Genomic DNA, 12,594 nt, shown 5'->3' on the forward strand with positions numbered 1-12,594 from the left:
ACAACCCACTTCTTCGGATGCATCCGAAGAAGTGGGTTGTAGCCCACGAAAGCTTATGCTCTAATAAATTTGTTAGTCTCTAAGGTGCCACAAGTACTCCTGTTCTTTTTATATATAATATGATTCTATAAGGCTAGCAGGGAGATCCAAGAATAAAAAGATGTGATGCGGACTCTGGTCTCAGCAGGGCTCCTACCTCTTCAGCCTGTATTGGGAGGAGGAGAATGGAAGAAGCGCTCTGTGTAAGCTGGGAAGCTTGTCTGGTACAATAAAAAATATACCCCACCCACCTTGTCTCTGTGATGGGAGGCTACTTATTGTGGCTCTATATGGTAACGCCATGTCTCCTTGTCAGACCTGAGTCCCACCCACATAACTGGGCATGTGACAGTGGGAGAAAGGGGGGCGCCTCTTGTGGGGCTGGTGCGAGGAAGCAGAGGAGACGGGTGCTGTGTGTGCCACACAGCATCGGGGTGGCAGGCCTGTTTGGTCCCCACTGTTAAGCCAGAAACTCCTCCCATTCCACAGAGGGGACGGGCCAACCCCCCCTCATGGGGCTCTGGCTGGATGGAACGCAGGGAGTGAGTTCCCCGGGGGGACAGGGAAGGGGTCTCATGCCAATTACCCTCCCCGGCCCTGTGCGCGCCGTCCACCAGTCTGTCTCTCCAGCTCCCTCTTGCTCCTGCACTAGGACCTCGCCTTCCCCGGCCGGGGTTAGCTCCTCCCAGCCCGGCCTGCGCTGTGCTTTGATCCCACCCTGGTCATGGCTCCGCGCTCCCCCGCTGGGCACACGGCAGCCACAGACACACACCCAAGGCGGGGCGGCCAGCAGGCGCCAGCTCGCCGCTTACCTGGTCTGACTGCAGCTCCTCCCCCTGGCACAAGCGGCAGAGGAACGATTTCTGCTCCCGGCACAAGGTCTGCCTGGTGGTGAGGAAAACCGTGCCCCCGACGTTCAGCCGGACCCACTTAGCCCGGCTGCTGTTTGCGGGCTGCGGCGGGTGGCTCTCCCAGGTCAAAGACACCCTCTCTGGAGCCTGCGTTTCCTCCCCTCCTTCCATCCTCATCTCTCCCTCTCCCTCTCCGTCCCTCCCAAGCTGGAGACGCCACTGCAGGTGTGGGCACTGGAGGATTCTGGGATCTGTAGTTTATCTGGTGCTCTCCACCCCAGAGGTGGCTGCATTTCACTGGGGCTCAATGTGGTAGCTATGGGATCTTTGGGGAAGAAAGATTCTGTCTGAATGGCATGTTTGTTATTACTAGTGATGGGCACAAAGGACAAAACCCACCTCCTCATTCTGAACATTCCCCAAATCCCAGGGGTCCCAGGATAATGGGGTTTGCCTGGGGGCCTTTCTCTGGTCGCTGCTGTTCAGTTGATAGCTGTAGAGTATTTTGAAATAATATATAAACCCTCTTAATTACCATATTACATCATCGCTGCAATTGGTCACCAAAGAATTCCGGGAGCTGTAGTTTTGCATGGCCCAGTCTCCCTGCACCATGATCTGCCGTGTAATCTATGCCACCATTGCTGCTGCAGGTGCTAGAGGATTCTGGAAGCTGCAGTTTACACACCTCCAGAGCAGGGTGTTGCAGTGGTGCTTTGGGTTGAAGAGAAAACTGCTCTGTGCCCATGGGCTGGATGTGGCTAACTCTTCCAATGTGGGGGGAGGGACAGCTCAGTGGTTTGAGCATTGGCCTGCTAAACCCAGGGTTGTGAGTTCAGCCCTTGAGGGGGCCATTTAGGGATCTGGGGCAAAAATCTGTCTGGGGATTGGTCCTGCTTTGAGCAGGGGGTTGGACTAGATGACCTCCTGAGGTCCCTTCCAACCCTGATATTCTATGAACCAGATGGATCTTTCATGTTCCTCTTTTGCCCAGCAGGGGGTCTAACTATTATAGCATCCACTTCTCTGTTATTGCAGCAAAACACTCAGAGGATTTGGACGATTTCTGTCATTGAGACTATGTGGGTGCTCATGGGTGTAGGGGACCAGTGTCCAATATCAAAGCCCTGTTGTTGTTGTTTTAATTTATCTGCAGTAATAATCACCTAGTCAGTAAGTTTTCCCTGTGGTTGCTACCCCACCACCAATTCTAAACTTGCCTTGCATAAACCTCCCTTTCCTGGATGGGTGTCTCTATGTTCATTCAGTCACAGGCCTTGCCCCCACCCCCGACCAGGGGATTAATTCATTCACAACACCTGCCTCGGTCTCTTCTGAGTGCCCCATTCCAGGGGGGGGGGGGGAAGAGGGTTTGAGAAGGAAGAGAGGGTGCCCTTTTGGAAGTCAAGTTGCACATGACCCCTAGCCCAGGTGAAACACAAATGCTTTATCTATCCACCCAACCATGCTTCTACCATGCCCAACAGAGGTCACCTGACTTATTAACTGCAGCCACCTTTGCCAACATTTCAAACAGTATTCACATCAGGCAGAAAAATGCTGGTAGCTTCCCTCCCGAAGGCTGACACTGGCCCAAAGCCACCCAACCCTTTTCTACCAGGGCAATATCCATAAAGTGCAGTGCTGAAACATAGACAGATATCTATTAACCTTACAGTTGGGTCTTTTCTTGAGTCATCCTCACTGCCCCTCCCCCCTTATTCTTATTCCATTTAGGGAGCTAGTTCTCTGGTACAATTCAGTCCCCTTATGCCATAGAGGGGGCATAAAGACAACAGTTTTCCCCCACAGGTGAGTAACCCAGCCTAAAAGGGGTTCCCTGGAAAACAGAGCCAGCCTACGCCACTCCCTTTACAGGCCCCAGTGTAGGGGGTGTGCTGGGGGTAGGAGGGAGCGTGGCTGGAATATGCTGCCCTCTAGCTATTTTCAGCTGCTGAGTAGCCCCTAGGCCACCTCTGCAGCGGAGTGTAAATTTGAACAGCCTTGAGTCTCCTCTATTTTACAGCAGGAGACAGATAGGCAGGCCCCTGGATGCACAAAGAATATAAACTGTAGGTAGCATAGTCACTTTTGTACCCCTGCTCCTCATCTCTGTATGGCATACCTTGGTTAGAGTGGAGACTCAGGCCCAAATCCTTATTGTGTCATCTATTTTTTTCCTCTTATCCCACCCTCCCGATCTCCTTTGCCTCCATCTCTTTCCCCACTTTTCTCTGCCCCACTTCCTACCCATCTCTTTCCTCCTACAGCATGCACCAGGGAAGGTCTTTAGTCACAGCATGAGTTCTTCTGTCAGCACTGGCCTCTGTTTGTTGCCCAGACTTCAGGACCTGGCCCACCCACAAGAATGACATCATCATGGGAGGAAGGGCAAATTGTTAACACCTAACCCACCATATGTAATGCAGCCCAGCTGCTCCCTGGGAATTGATCAGGAGACAAACACCCCCCCACCGACCTCTCTCTTCAGGCTGTCTAGGATAATGGGTGTTATGATTAACAGGGACCTTTCTTTAATCAAATACATTGAAGCCAATGTGCTTGTACAGGTGTAACCAAGAGCAGATTAACGCTCCGAATGCACTGAATCAAATACCCCTGATATTGTTTGCTGGGGGAGATTTTCAGCTCCAAGATTTCAGGCAGTGGCCTTGTGAAAATGACTGCCATTATGGGTAGTTCTTCCCTAGGGCTTCAACTCAGCAAGGTATTGAAGCACATAACTAATTGTAAGCACGTGAACAGTCCTGTGGAAGTACCTGAAGAAGAGCTCTGTATAAGCTTGTCTCTCTCACCAACAGAAGCTGGTCCAATAAAAGCTATTACTTCACCTACCTTGTCTCGCTAATATCTCGGGACCAACATGACTACAACAACACTGCCTACAGTGGGAGTACGCTCTCATGCCTAGGGTTAGGCATGTGTAAGTATCATGCTGAACTGGAGTGTGGCATCTGAAAGTCACACAATTGCATGGCTGCAGACGGAAACAAACAACAGAGAGGTGTGCTGTCCCTTTCTTATTTGATCCACAGGGCTCTCCCAGGGAAACTGAAATATACCTACCAAGGATGAAACAAATACTGCATTCACTTCATCAGAACAGCTTCCTTCATAGAGAATAAGGGTATGTCTACACTGGAAGTGTAATTTGCCACCTGGGTAGACATATCTGCGCTAGCTGTGATCGAGTTAGCACACTAAAAACAGCAACGTAGCTGCAGCCGCATGAACTGCACAACAGGCTAGCAGCCCCAAGCATGATCCAGTCTGAAACTGCAGGTACGTCCTCGGGACGGCTCCTCACACCGACGCAGCTACACTGCTGGTACAGGTATGTCTGTCGGAGCTGGATTTTACACCTCCAGCTCCACTGTAGACATATGCTGGATGCATGTAGCTGTGCTAACTAAACACTCCCTGTGGATGCCTCTGTGAGCGGGGAAGGAGAAACCCCAGCTATACTGTCCCGGGTTCAGTTCAGGAGAAAAACCTTTAAACTCATTAAATGTTTTTATTATGTAACCTTTGAAATGGATACTTGAAATCCTGTTTTTTTGTTTGTTTGTTTGTTTGTTTGTTTTTAAGTTCCCCAGGAACACGGTGGATGCAAAACTGGCTGAGAACAAATCAGAGTCCAAATATAAGGAGAAACCTAAACTGCTCCTCCACTCATCTTCCTCACTAAGTGTCCAAATAGGAGAGATCATCCCAGCTGATGAGTCCAGCCTGAATCAATTATTCCACCATCCCATGACAAGTGCTTCCCCCCACCCCAATAAGATACTGTAAAAAGGCATCTTCCATGCCCAGAAAAGTGAGGGGTGGGGTTTGTGGGTGAGAAGGGGGAGGGGAGTAGGGGAAAGGGGCTAGAACCATGTGTGTTTAGATTTGTCACCCAAGACTGTCACTCAATACCACCATGATTTTAAAACAGGAATGCCTAAGACCATCTCTCAAAGCCTGTTCCAAGGCAATTTGTCTGCACTGCAGGGGCAGAAGCATTGCTTCAGAGGGTCTTGCCTTTGCCCTCAGAGATGACCTCTCCAGGCCGCGCCCGCATGTACCACTCCACCCAGGCACCATCGTAGACAGCCACATCTGGCTTGCCACAGAGGTATGCCCCCAGGGTCACATGGCAGGCAGTGACTCCTGAGCCACATGTGGCTACCACTGGCTTTGAGAGGTCCACTTTCTTCTCCTGGAATAAGCTGCGGATTGCCTCAGGGGTCTTCTCAAAGCCAGCTTCTGTGAGGAAATCCAAGAAGGGGATGTTCACGGAGCCAGGAATATGACCAGGCTCAATTCCTGGAGGAAGAGGAAGGAGACCAACGCAGACAGGAGTTAATCTTTACATCACAGAGGGTTCCACCGCACAACCCCTCCTTGACTACCCTCCACACATACTCGTGCCACGGCAACCCTCCCTCTACAGCCACTGCACAAGGTTATGTGAGGGTTAATGTCTGTACGTTTGACCACAAAGCATCATATCAAAGCTAAATATTATTAAAGGGCTGGGGTGTGTGGGAGCTACCTTCTCTTCCACCTCCCTAGGTCCCCGAAAGATTGAGTGCACTGCTGCCTCTGAACCACGGGACTCCGCATTCATACTAAAATACACAGCTTTCTTCACTTCTCGTATGGATGGAAAGTCACTTTCTGGGGTGCAGCTCTAACAGCTAGGGGTGGGGATGGGAGCACCCTCTTTCAGCCACATGTGTTAGTCACAATGTATGCAACACCCCTTCTATATGCCTGATTTGAGACTCAGCTGTGGCAACAGGTGAATCAGCTGAGAGGAGAGATGGTTTTAGGGTGAAGGCAAGGAATGGGACTCAGCAAATCTTATTTCTATTCCTTCCTCTGCCACAGACTTCCTGTTTGACCTTAGATGTGTATCATAATATCTGTGTGCCTCAGATTCCCAGCAGGAGAACAGCTATAATAATCCTTCCCTTCTCCCACCATTTGTCTGCCTTGACCATATAGGTTGTAAATGCTTTGTGGCAAGGCGGTCTCCTACTGTGTGTTTGTACAGCACGTACCAGAATCGGGCCCTCTATGCACGTACCAGAATACAAATCATAATCTACAGTAAATCTGGCTGTCAGATGGAGAACTTCACTGCCAGGGTTAAAGTCCTCATGGCTTACTGCTGGCACAGATGCTGAACTACTAAACATCTTGTGTTTGGTGTCATAAGGCCTTGCCCCAAGGTAAATGTGTTTTAAGCAAGCATTTCCAGCAGCATACGGAGAACAGAACAGTGGGAGAGGCAAATAGACATAGGTAAGCAGAGACAGCAACCACAAAGAGGGATAGATATCAGCCAAGCATCCTCCTCTTGAAACTCATCTTTGGAAAAAGTGAGTTTCCAGCCTCAATCTTCAGCTGGGAACGAGAGTCATGTTTCTGGGTTTGTGCCTTAAATGGACCCCATGTTTGTTACAGTGATGGCTAAGCTGAGGCGTTACCTTCCCTGGGCTCTGCCTCCGTCCCTCTGAACCGCCCTGCAGGGCGAGCATCAACCAGCTGAAAGCGACGTGACTCTATGTTCTCCTCTATGTCCTCATGGGTCTTCACCAGTGACTTGTCCAGGGAGGCATGGAACGCCACAGGAACTGCTCGGTTCTTGCCAGAGCTCAGTGGGTACCCCTCCCGCTGCCAGTTCTTCAGCCCACCGTCCAGAAGGGAGACGGCATGGTGCCCAAAGGCCCGGAACATCCACCAGACACGGGGAGCAGAGAAGAGACCTTGATCACTGGCATCATACACGACCACGTGGGAGTCGTTCCCCACACCCAGCTTGCCCACATACTCCGCAAAGTCATCCGCACTGGGCAGCATGTGGTCATATGGCGACGTGCGGTCACTGCATAGGTCGATGTCAAAGAAAGCAGCACCAGGGATGTGGTGCTCCTCAAACTCATGCCGGGGGTCACGCTTCATCTTCGGGAGGTACCAGGATGCATCCAGGATCTTCACAGCCTGCCCAGCCTGAGGGGACTTGATGGTTTCTGAGAGCCACTTAGCTGACACCAGTGCCCGATAAAGGAACTGTTGAGACATTGCTCCTGAGTCCTGGCCAGATTCAGACAGTCTCTGGGGTTTCCTGAAGGGGGGAAAAGTCAGGAATTAGTGACAGAAGATATTAGGGTGAGCTACTGAGGGAAAAAAAAAAGATTAGAGCTCTTTGGGGGAGGAATTGTCTTTTGTTCCGTGTGTACAGCACCTTGCACAATGGGCTCCTGAGCACTACAGTAATACAAATAATAAGAATAGTAAAAGAAAAGAACTTGGGCCCCAGGTTACAGAATACAACCCCACCTCTGCTTCACTTTGTGCACACCGGGGTAAAGTCAGCTCTGTTGTAACACCACTGGGGCTACATTAGAAATCGGTTTGGTGGTCCAGAGATCATGAAATGAGCCCAGTTAAAGACACAGAGAGAAGTCTAGGGAGAGGAACACCTGCCGAGCCTGCCTGACACCAAGCTGAGTCAGCTGCACGTGGCAGGAGCCTGAATTCAAAATCAGGAAGCGAGAACCCTGTGTGTGAGGCACCCTGGCACCTATGCCCCCTGGGGCTAGAAAGCTGTATATATCAGAGCCAGCACTCTGAACCTCACAAAAGGGAGCTCTGAATTAAGGACTGCCACCACCCCATTCAAAAAGCTGTTCATTTCCCTGGGTCCAAGTTTTGCTGCTGCTACACTGCCAGCACGGTGACTTTCCTACAACTCCCTGCCCCACAGGAGCATGAGAGGAAAGCACAGCTTTGGGAAGAGTCCTTGCCTCCGTGACAGACTGAGAACTCCAGGCAGAGAGAGGGTTGTCCCCTAGGACCTGGCTGAGCCAGCAGCATCCCCCCTGCCCCTGCCCTGGCGGTATGGACCCTGGGTTCCCACTGCCAGAGGTGTTACGCAGAAGCAGACAGGAGTGGCTGGTGCCCACTCCAGGCCACTCCCCTGCCTGACCCGCCCCTACAAGGCACTAACTGCACTGGATACCCCCCCATCAGATTTTAAGGGACAGTCTCCGCTCAGGGCTCCAGCGGAAAGCACGCTAGCGTGCCAACAAGGCCTGGCACGGCCTCCTTCCAACCTAGAGCCTGGGGATCGGTGCAACAGCTCCATGCCCACGCGCGGAGCAAGGGAGTCCTGGAGGCCGCTGAGCCCATGAACCCGCAGAAGTTACTGCCATCGGGCGTGTTCCTGCCCTCTTCCCTCGACTGAGGGACTCCCGTCCAGCAGGCTATTGCCCATACCTCCGTGCCCCTCCCGGGTCGCTGCTGCTCGGCGGTGTGACTGACATGGGCTTCAGCGCGCCTCCCCCAGTGCGCGGCGCTCCCACCCCCGCCGCTCCCTCTATACGTTCGCTCCGGGGCGGAGACAAGCGCCACCGCCCACCCGGCTGCCCAATGGGGGAAAGGGCTGCCCGGGCAAACCAACCTCTAGGAGGCAGGGGCAGCGCTGGGGGCAGATGGGACCTCACGCACCAGCCCTCCCAGCCCAGAGCCAACCCGCAGCAGCTCCGCTCGGCTCCCAGCCACCAGCGGGAGTGGCCCCGCTCAGCACTCTCCTGGGGAGGGGGGCGTTTCCACACACACCCCCCTGCAATAATGGTCCGAGCCGCCTGCAGGGCGAGGAGGAAATGAATCAAACAGGCTTTTGGCAGCCAGGGTGCGGCGGCGGGAGCTGCCGAGTCACGGCAATAAATGTGCCTTGAGTGGAGTGCAAAGGGAGCGAGGCGCTGCAAGGCTGGCCTCGCCCGGGACAGTCACCCGCCCGCGCTGCACGTGTGGACTGGGGCTTAGTGACCCAGGGCTCCGGAGCGAGCTGCGCTGCACACGCTGCCCTCTGCACCCCCCTTACCCGGCTTCCAGCCCCGCTTCCCTCCCCGTGTGCTTGCCAGGAATCCCGCTCTGGAGCGCTCCCTCGCTGCTAGGGTAGCCCTGCCTGGGGGCGTTTCCCGCAGGGGATTTAGCACTGAAGGGTTTCTCTGAGGCGGGAGGGCCTGGGAACTGCTCCTCCATCACCAGGATTCTTCCTAGAGCAGGAGGACTTTGTGTCCAGCGGTTTCCTTCATTAGGAGGGAATCTCCTGGGCTTGCTGTGTAGTGACATGCCAGCGGGTCTTTAGCTCCCGTCCCTTACACTTGTACTGTGCCCATCACCCTGCCTGATGCCACAGTCCTAGCTTTCTGCAGAGCCCCTTACAGTTTTTTCTGTGGGGAGACAAGGTGGGTGAGGTAATATCTTTTATGGCAGTGGCGCTCAACCTTTCTGGACTACTGTAACCCTGTCAGGAGTCTGATTTGTCTTGCATACCCCCAAGTTACATCTCACTTCACTGTTTGCCAGAAGCTGGGAATGGGCAACGGGATGGATCACTCGATGATTGCCTGTTCTGTTCATTCCCTCTGGGGCACCTGGCACTGGCCACTGTTGGGAGACAGGATACTGGGCTAGACGGACCTTTGGTCTGACCCGGTATGGCCATTCTTATGTTCTTAAAAACTACTTGCTTACAAATCAGACATAAAAATACAAATACAAAAATAAAAATACAAAAGTGTCACGTGCTGACTTTCTCATTTTTACCATATAATTATAAAATAAATCAATTGGAATATAAATATTGTACTTACATTTCAGTGTATAGTAGATAGAGCAGTATATACAAGTCATTGTCTATATGAAATTATAGTTTGTACTGACTTCGCTAGTGCTTTTTATGTATAGCCTGTTGTAAAAGTAGGTACCTATCTAGATGAGTTGATGTACCCCGGGGAAGACCTCTGCATACCTCCAGGGATACACGTACCCCGGGTTGAGAACCACTGTTTTATGAGATCAGCTTCTGTGGGAGAGAGAGACAAGCTTTCCAGCAGCACAGAGTTCTTCTGGTACCAGTAGCTCGAACGCTTGTCTCTCTCACCAACAGAAGTTGGGTCCCATAACAGATAGAATGACAAGGTGGGTGAGGGACTAATATCCTGGGACCAATACGGCTACAACACTTCACAGTTTCTTCTTTGAGATTTACCCTTTGCCCTAACACCAATTTAGCAAGTCATCTGACTGCGCTGTCAATGACTCTGGAGTCTGGTTTCACCTTGTTCCCTCCCTCCCCCACTGTCAGAGTTTCAGATTTATGTCCCACGGGAGGCTGAAGATGGTTCCTTATTCCCAGTTCCTTACTGGTGGTACCAGCTCCTTATTTAAAGGCCAAAATTATTTAAAATATATCAGGGTAAGAGTCAATGTTTAGAAATGACACCAAATTGTGATGGAATGTGATAAAGATACATTAGTTAATTATTAATTACATAAGCAAATAAGCTGGTATTTGACTGACTGTGCGTGACAAAGTCTCCAATCACCTGAAGTGACATGTGCCTGTGACCAACAATCTGTTCTGAAGGAGCTGGGACAGGCTGCTGCCTGACCCAAAGTGTAGTTCCTGCGCCTTATGCTGCTACATGTCATGGTCCTGCCCCACTACTACCTTGTAAATAGGGCTTGAATAAAGAGCTGGGATTTGACTGACTGCACATGACAAAATAAGTCTCGGGTCACCCCAAGTGACATGTCTCTATGACTGTCAGACTGTTCTGAAGGAGCTGGAGCATGCTGCTCGCCGACCTGAAGTGTTCTTCTTCAGCAGTATGCTGCCACATGTCATGCTCCCACCCCATTTCCATTTTTTACATGGAGTTTGGATAAGGAGCTGGGGCTTGACATGCTGTACATGACAAAATACATCTTTGGGGCACCCCAAGTGATACGTCCCAGCAACCGTCGGACTGAAGAAGCTGGGGTGTGTCATTCATTTACCTGAAGCTTTGTTCTTGTGCGATAGGATGTCACATCTCCACCTTACTTATATTTTCTATATGGAGTTTGAAAAAGGAGCTGGGTTTTGACAGGGTGTACCTGACAAAATAAGTCTTGGGTCATCCCAGGTGACACAGTCTCTCAACTGTTAAACTGGTCTGATGGATTTGAGACATGCAACTCCCTGACTTGAAACTTTTTCTATGAGAAAAATTGTGGCCCATATCACCAGCCCTCTCCCCCACCCCCCAAACACATACACACCTTTTAGAAGGGAATGGGAACAGGAATGGCAAACCGGGCCGTTTCAGAAGGTGAATATGTGGATCCTATGCTTGCAGCTACAGGGACTTGGTGAGTGCTGTGTTTGTTCCATCTGTTTGTTTGTTCGTTCTCAATCAGGGTTGTATGGCTGGGCTATGGGCCCCTGAACTGCCTGGGTGAGACAGATCTGTTTGTGTCTCAGTGAGGGCCTGGTGGCTGGATTTTGAACAGAACTAGTGTTTGACGTCTCTGAGTGGTTATTCCCGCCCTGTTTGCGAGGGAAGTTGCTGAACACTGAGGCTTAATATATATCAGTTGCCAGGTGAACAAGAGTGACAAACCAGATAAATCTGAGTGGGGGTTTACAGAGGGATTGTGAAACCAGTTTTAGGTATGTCTTTACATAAGGTGGCAGATAGGGATGATAAGGGAAAAACTGCTGTGACCTGCATTGGATGTGCTATGTTTTCCTCTTTGCTGGATGCCACAATAGATTTATCCGAGGCAATGAAGACTTCTTGGACAACCAGATTTGGAAATCATTGTCACAGACACCACAAGGTGATCAGTGATAAGAGACTTGGAGAAAGTAGAAACCAAAGAGGCAGTCTGTGACCAAGAGAGGAAAGAGAGTCAGGAGGCATTCAACCCAATGAGAAGTATCAAAATATTTTCAGGTAGCAAATCTACTATAGAAGAACCTTTTCTCTGATGAATGGAACAGAAAGCTACAGGGGACATACCTGATGGGTGTCCTTATCATATGAAATAAGCAGCTACCAAGAGAGGTTCTTCAGCCATCCTAATAATGCAAATAATCAACATCAGCGACTCCATATTAAGAAGAGCAGACAGAAAATTAAGCAAGGGGCAGAAGGACAGTAGGACGGTATGCTGTCTCCCTGGAGTGAAGATATGAGAGGTAACTGTAGAGTTAGACAGGTTTATGAAGTTGTCTGGCAACTGATGATGATACACATTGGAACCCATGACAAGCATCACATGGAACTACCCAGATTATAGAAGACCTTAGACATCTTGGAAGTGAGTGGAAGAAAAGGAAAGTTTAAGTGATCTTCTTGGAGATCATACTGGTCCCTTGAGTGAGAGAAGGCAGAAAATACTGGAGGTGAATTGTTGGCTGCGCGGTTGGTGTGAGGCTGAAGGTGTTGGATTTGTTGAACCTTTCAGTGGGAGAGAGGCCGTACAGTCAAGATGGGCTGCATCTCACAGGTAGGGAGCTAACCTTGAATGCAGATGAACTGGAGCAGCTAGGAAGCCATTAAACTACCAATGCAAGGGGAGGGTGCTAAGGAGGCAAATGCAGTACAAAAGTTCAGACTTGACATTGTGAAAAAATTGGACTGATGTGGCAAAGAGAAGACATTTTTCAATTGCTTATATATCAGTGCTAGGAGTCTGGGTAACAAGTAACAGGAAGTAGAAATTCTCAATGATGAGAAAAAAATTATATAATTGGCATTACTGAAGCCTGGTGGGACAATTCACATGACTGGTTATATCCTGTTTAGGAAGTATAGAGTTGGTAAAAGAGGTGTGTGTCTTACAATGAGAGATT

General features: G+C 50.5%; 2 protein-coding genes across 8 annotated transcripts in view; both read right to left on the reverse strand.

Moving 5' to 3' along the window:
* KCTD17 (potassium channel tetramerization domain containing 17) overlaps positions 1-1,067 on the reverse strand; it is a 10,654-nt gene extending 9,587 nt beyond the window's left edge. For all 7 annotated transcript variants that reach the window (XR_003370082.1, XM_026657552.1, XM_026657553.1 and 4 more), the window contains exon 1: positions 852-1,067. Coding sequence is in view for 6 of the 7 variants with exons in the window: in XM_026657552.1 (XP_026513337.1) it covers positions 852-1,067 (216 nt within the window). In the remaining variant the exon portion in view is untranslated. The remainder of the gene's footprint in view (positions 1-851) is intronic.
* Positions 1,068-3,123: 2,056 nt separating this feature from the next.
* On the reverse strand, positions 3,124-8,258 carry MPST (mercaptopyruvate sulfurtransferase). Its single transcript, XM_024212986.3, has 3 exons — positions 8,181-8,258; positions 6,389-7,026; positions 3,124-5,219 (listed from the first exon to the last, which is right to left on the reverse strand). The coding sequence occupies exons 1-3, from the start codon at positions 8,225-8,227 to the stop codon at positions 4,921-4,923; spliced, it is 984 nt and encodes a 327-aa protein (XP_024068754.2). The 5' UTR covers positions 8,228-8,258; the 3' UTR covers positions 3,124-4,920.
* Between the last annotated feature and the right edge of the window lie 4,336 nt (positions 8,259-12,594).

The sequence above is a fragment of the Terrapene carolina genome, unplaced genomic scaffold, assembly GCF_002925995.2.
Source record: "Terrapene carolina triunguis isolate 2854851 unplaced genomic scaffold, T_m_triunguis-2.0 Scaffold247, whole genome shotgun sequence".
Lineage (NCBI taxonomy): Eukaryota > Metazoa > Chordata > Testudines > Emydidae > Terrapene > Terrapene triunguis.

Coding starts and splice junctions, on each gene's coding strand:
- MPST (XM_024212986.3), bottom strand. CDS start 8,227: ATGTCAGTCACACCGCCGAGCAGCAGCGACCCGGGAGGGGCACGGAG. Junction 7,027..8,180: donor GACCCGGGAGGGGCACGGAG/GTATGGGCAATA, acceptor TCCCCCCTTCAG/GAAACCCCAGAGACTGTCTG. Junction 5,220..6,388: donor GGAGGCAGAGCCCAGGGAAG/GTAACGCCTCAG, acceptor CTCTTCCTCCAG/GAATTGAGCCTGGTCATATT.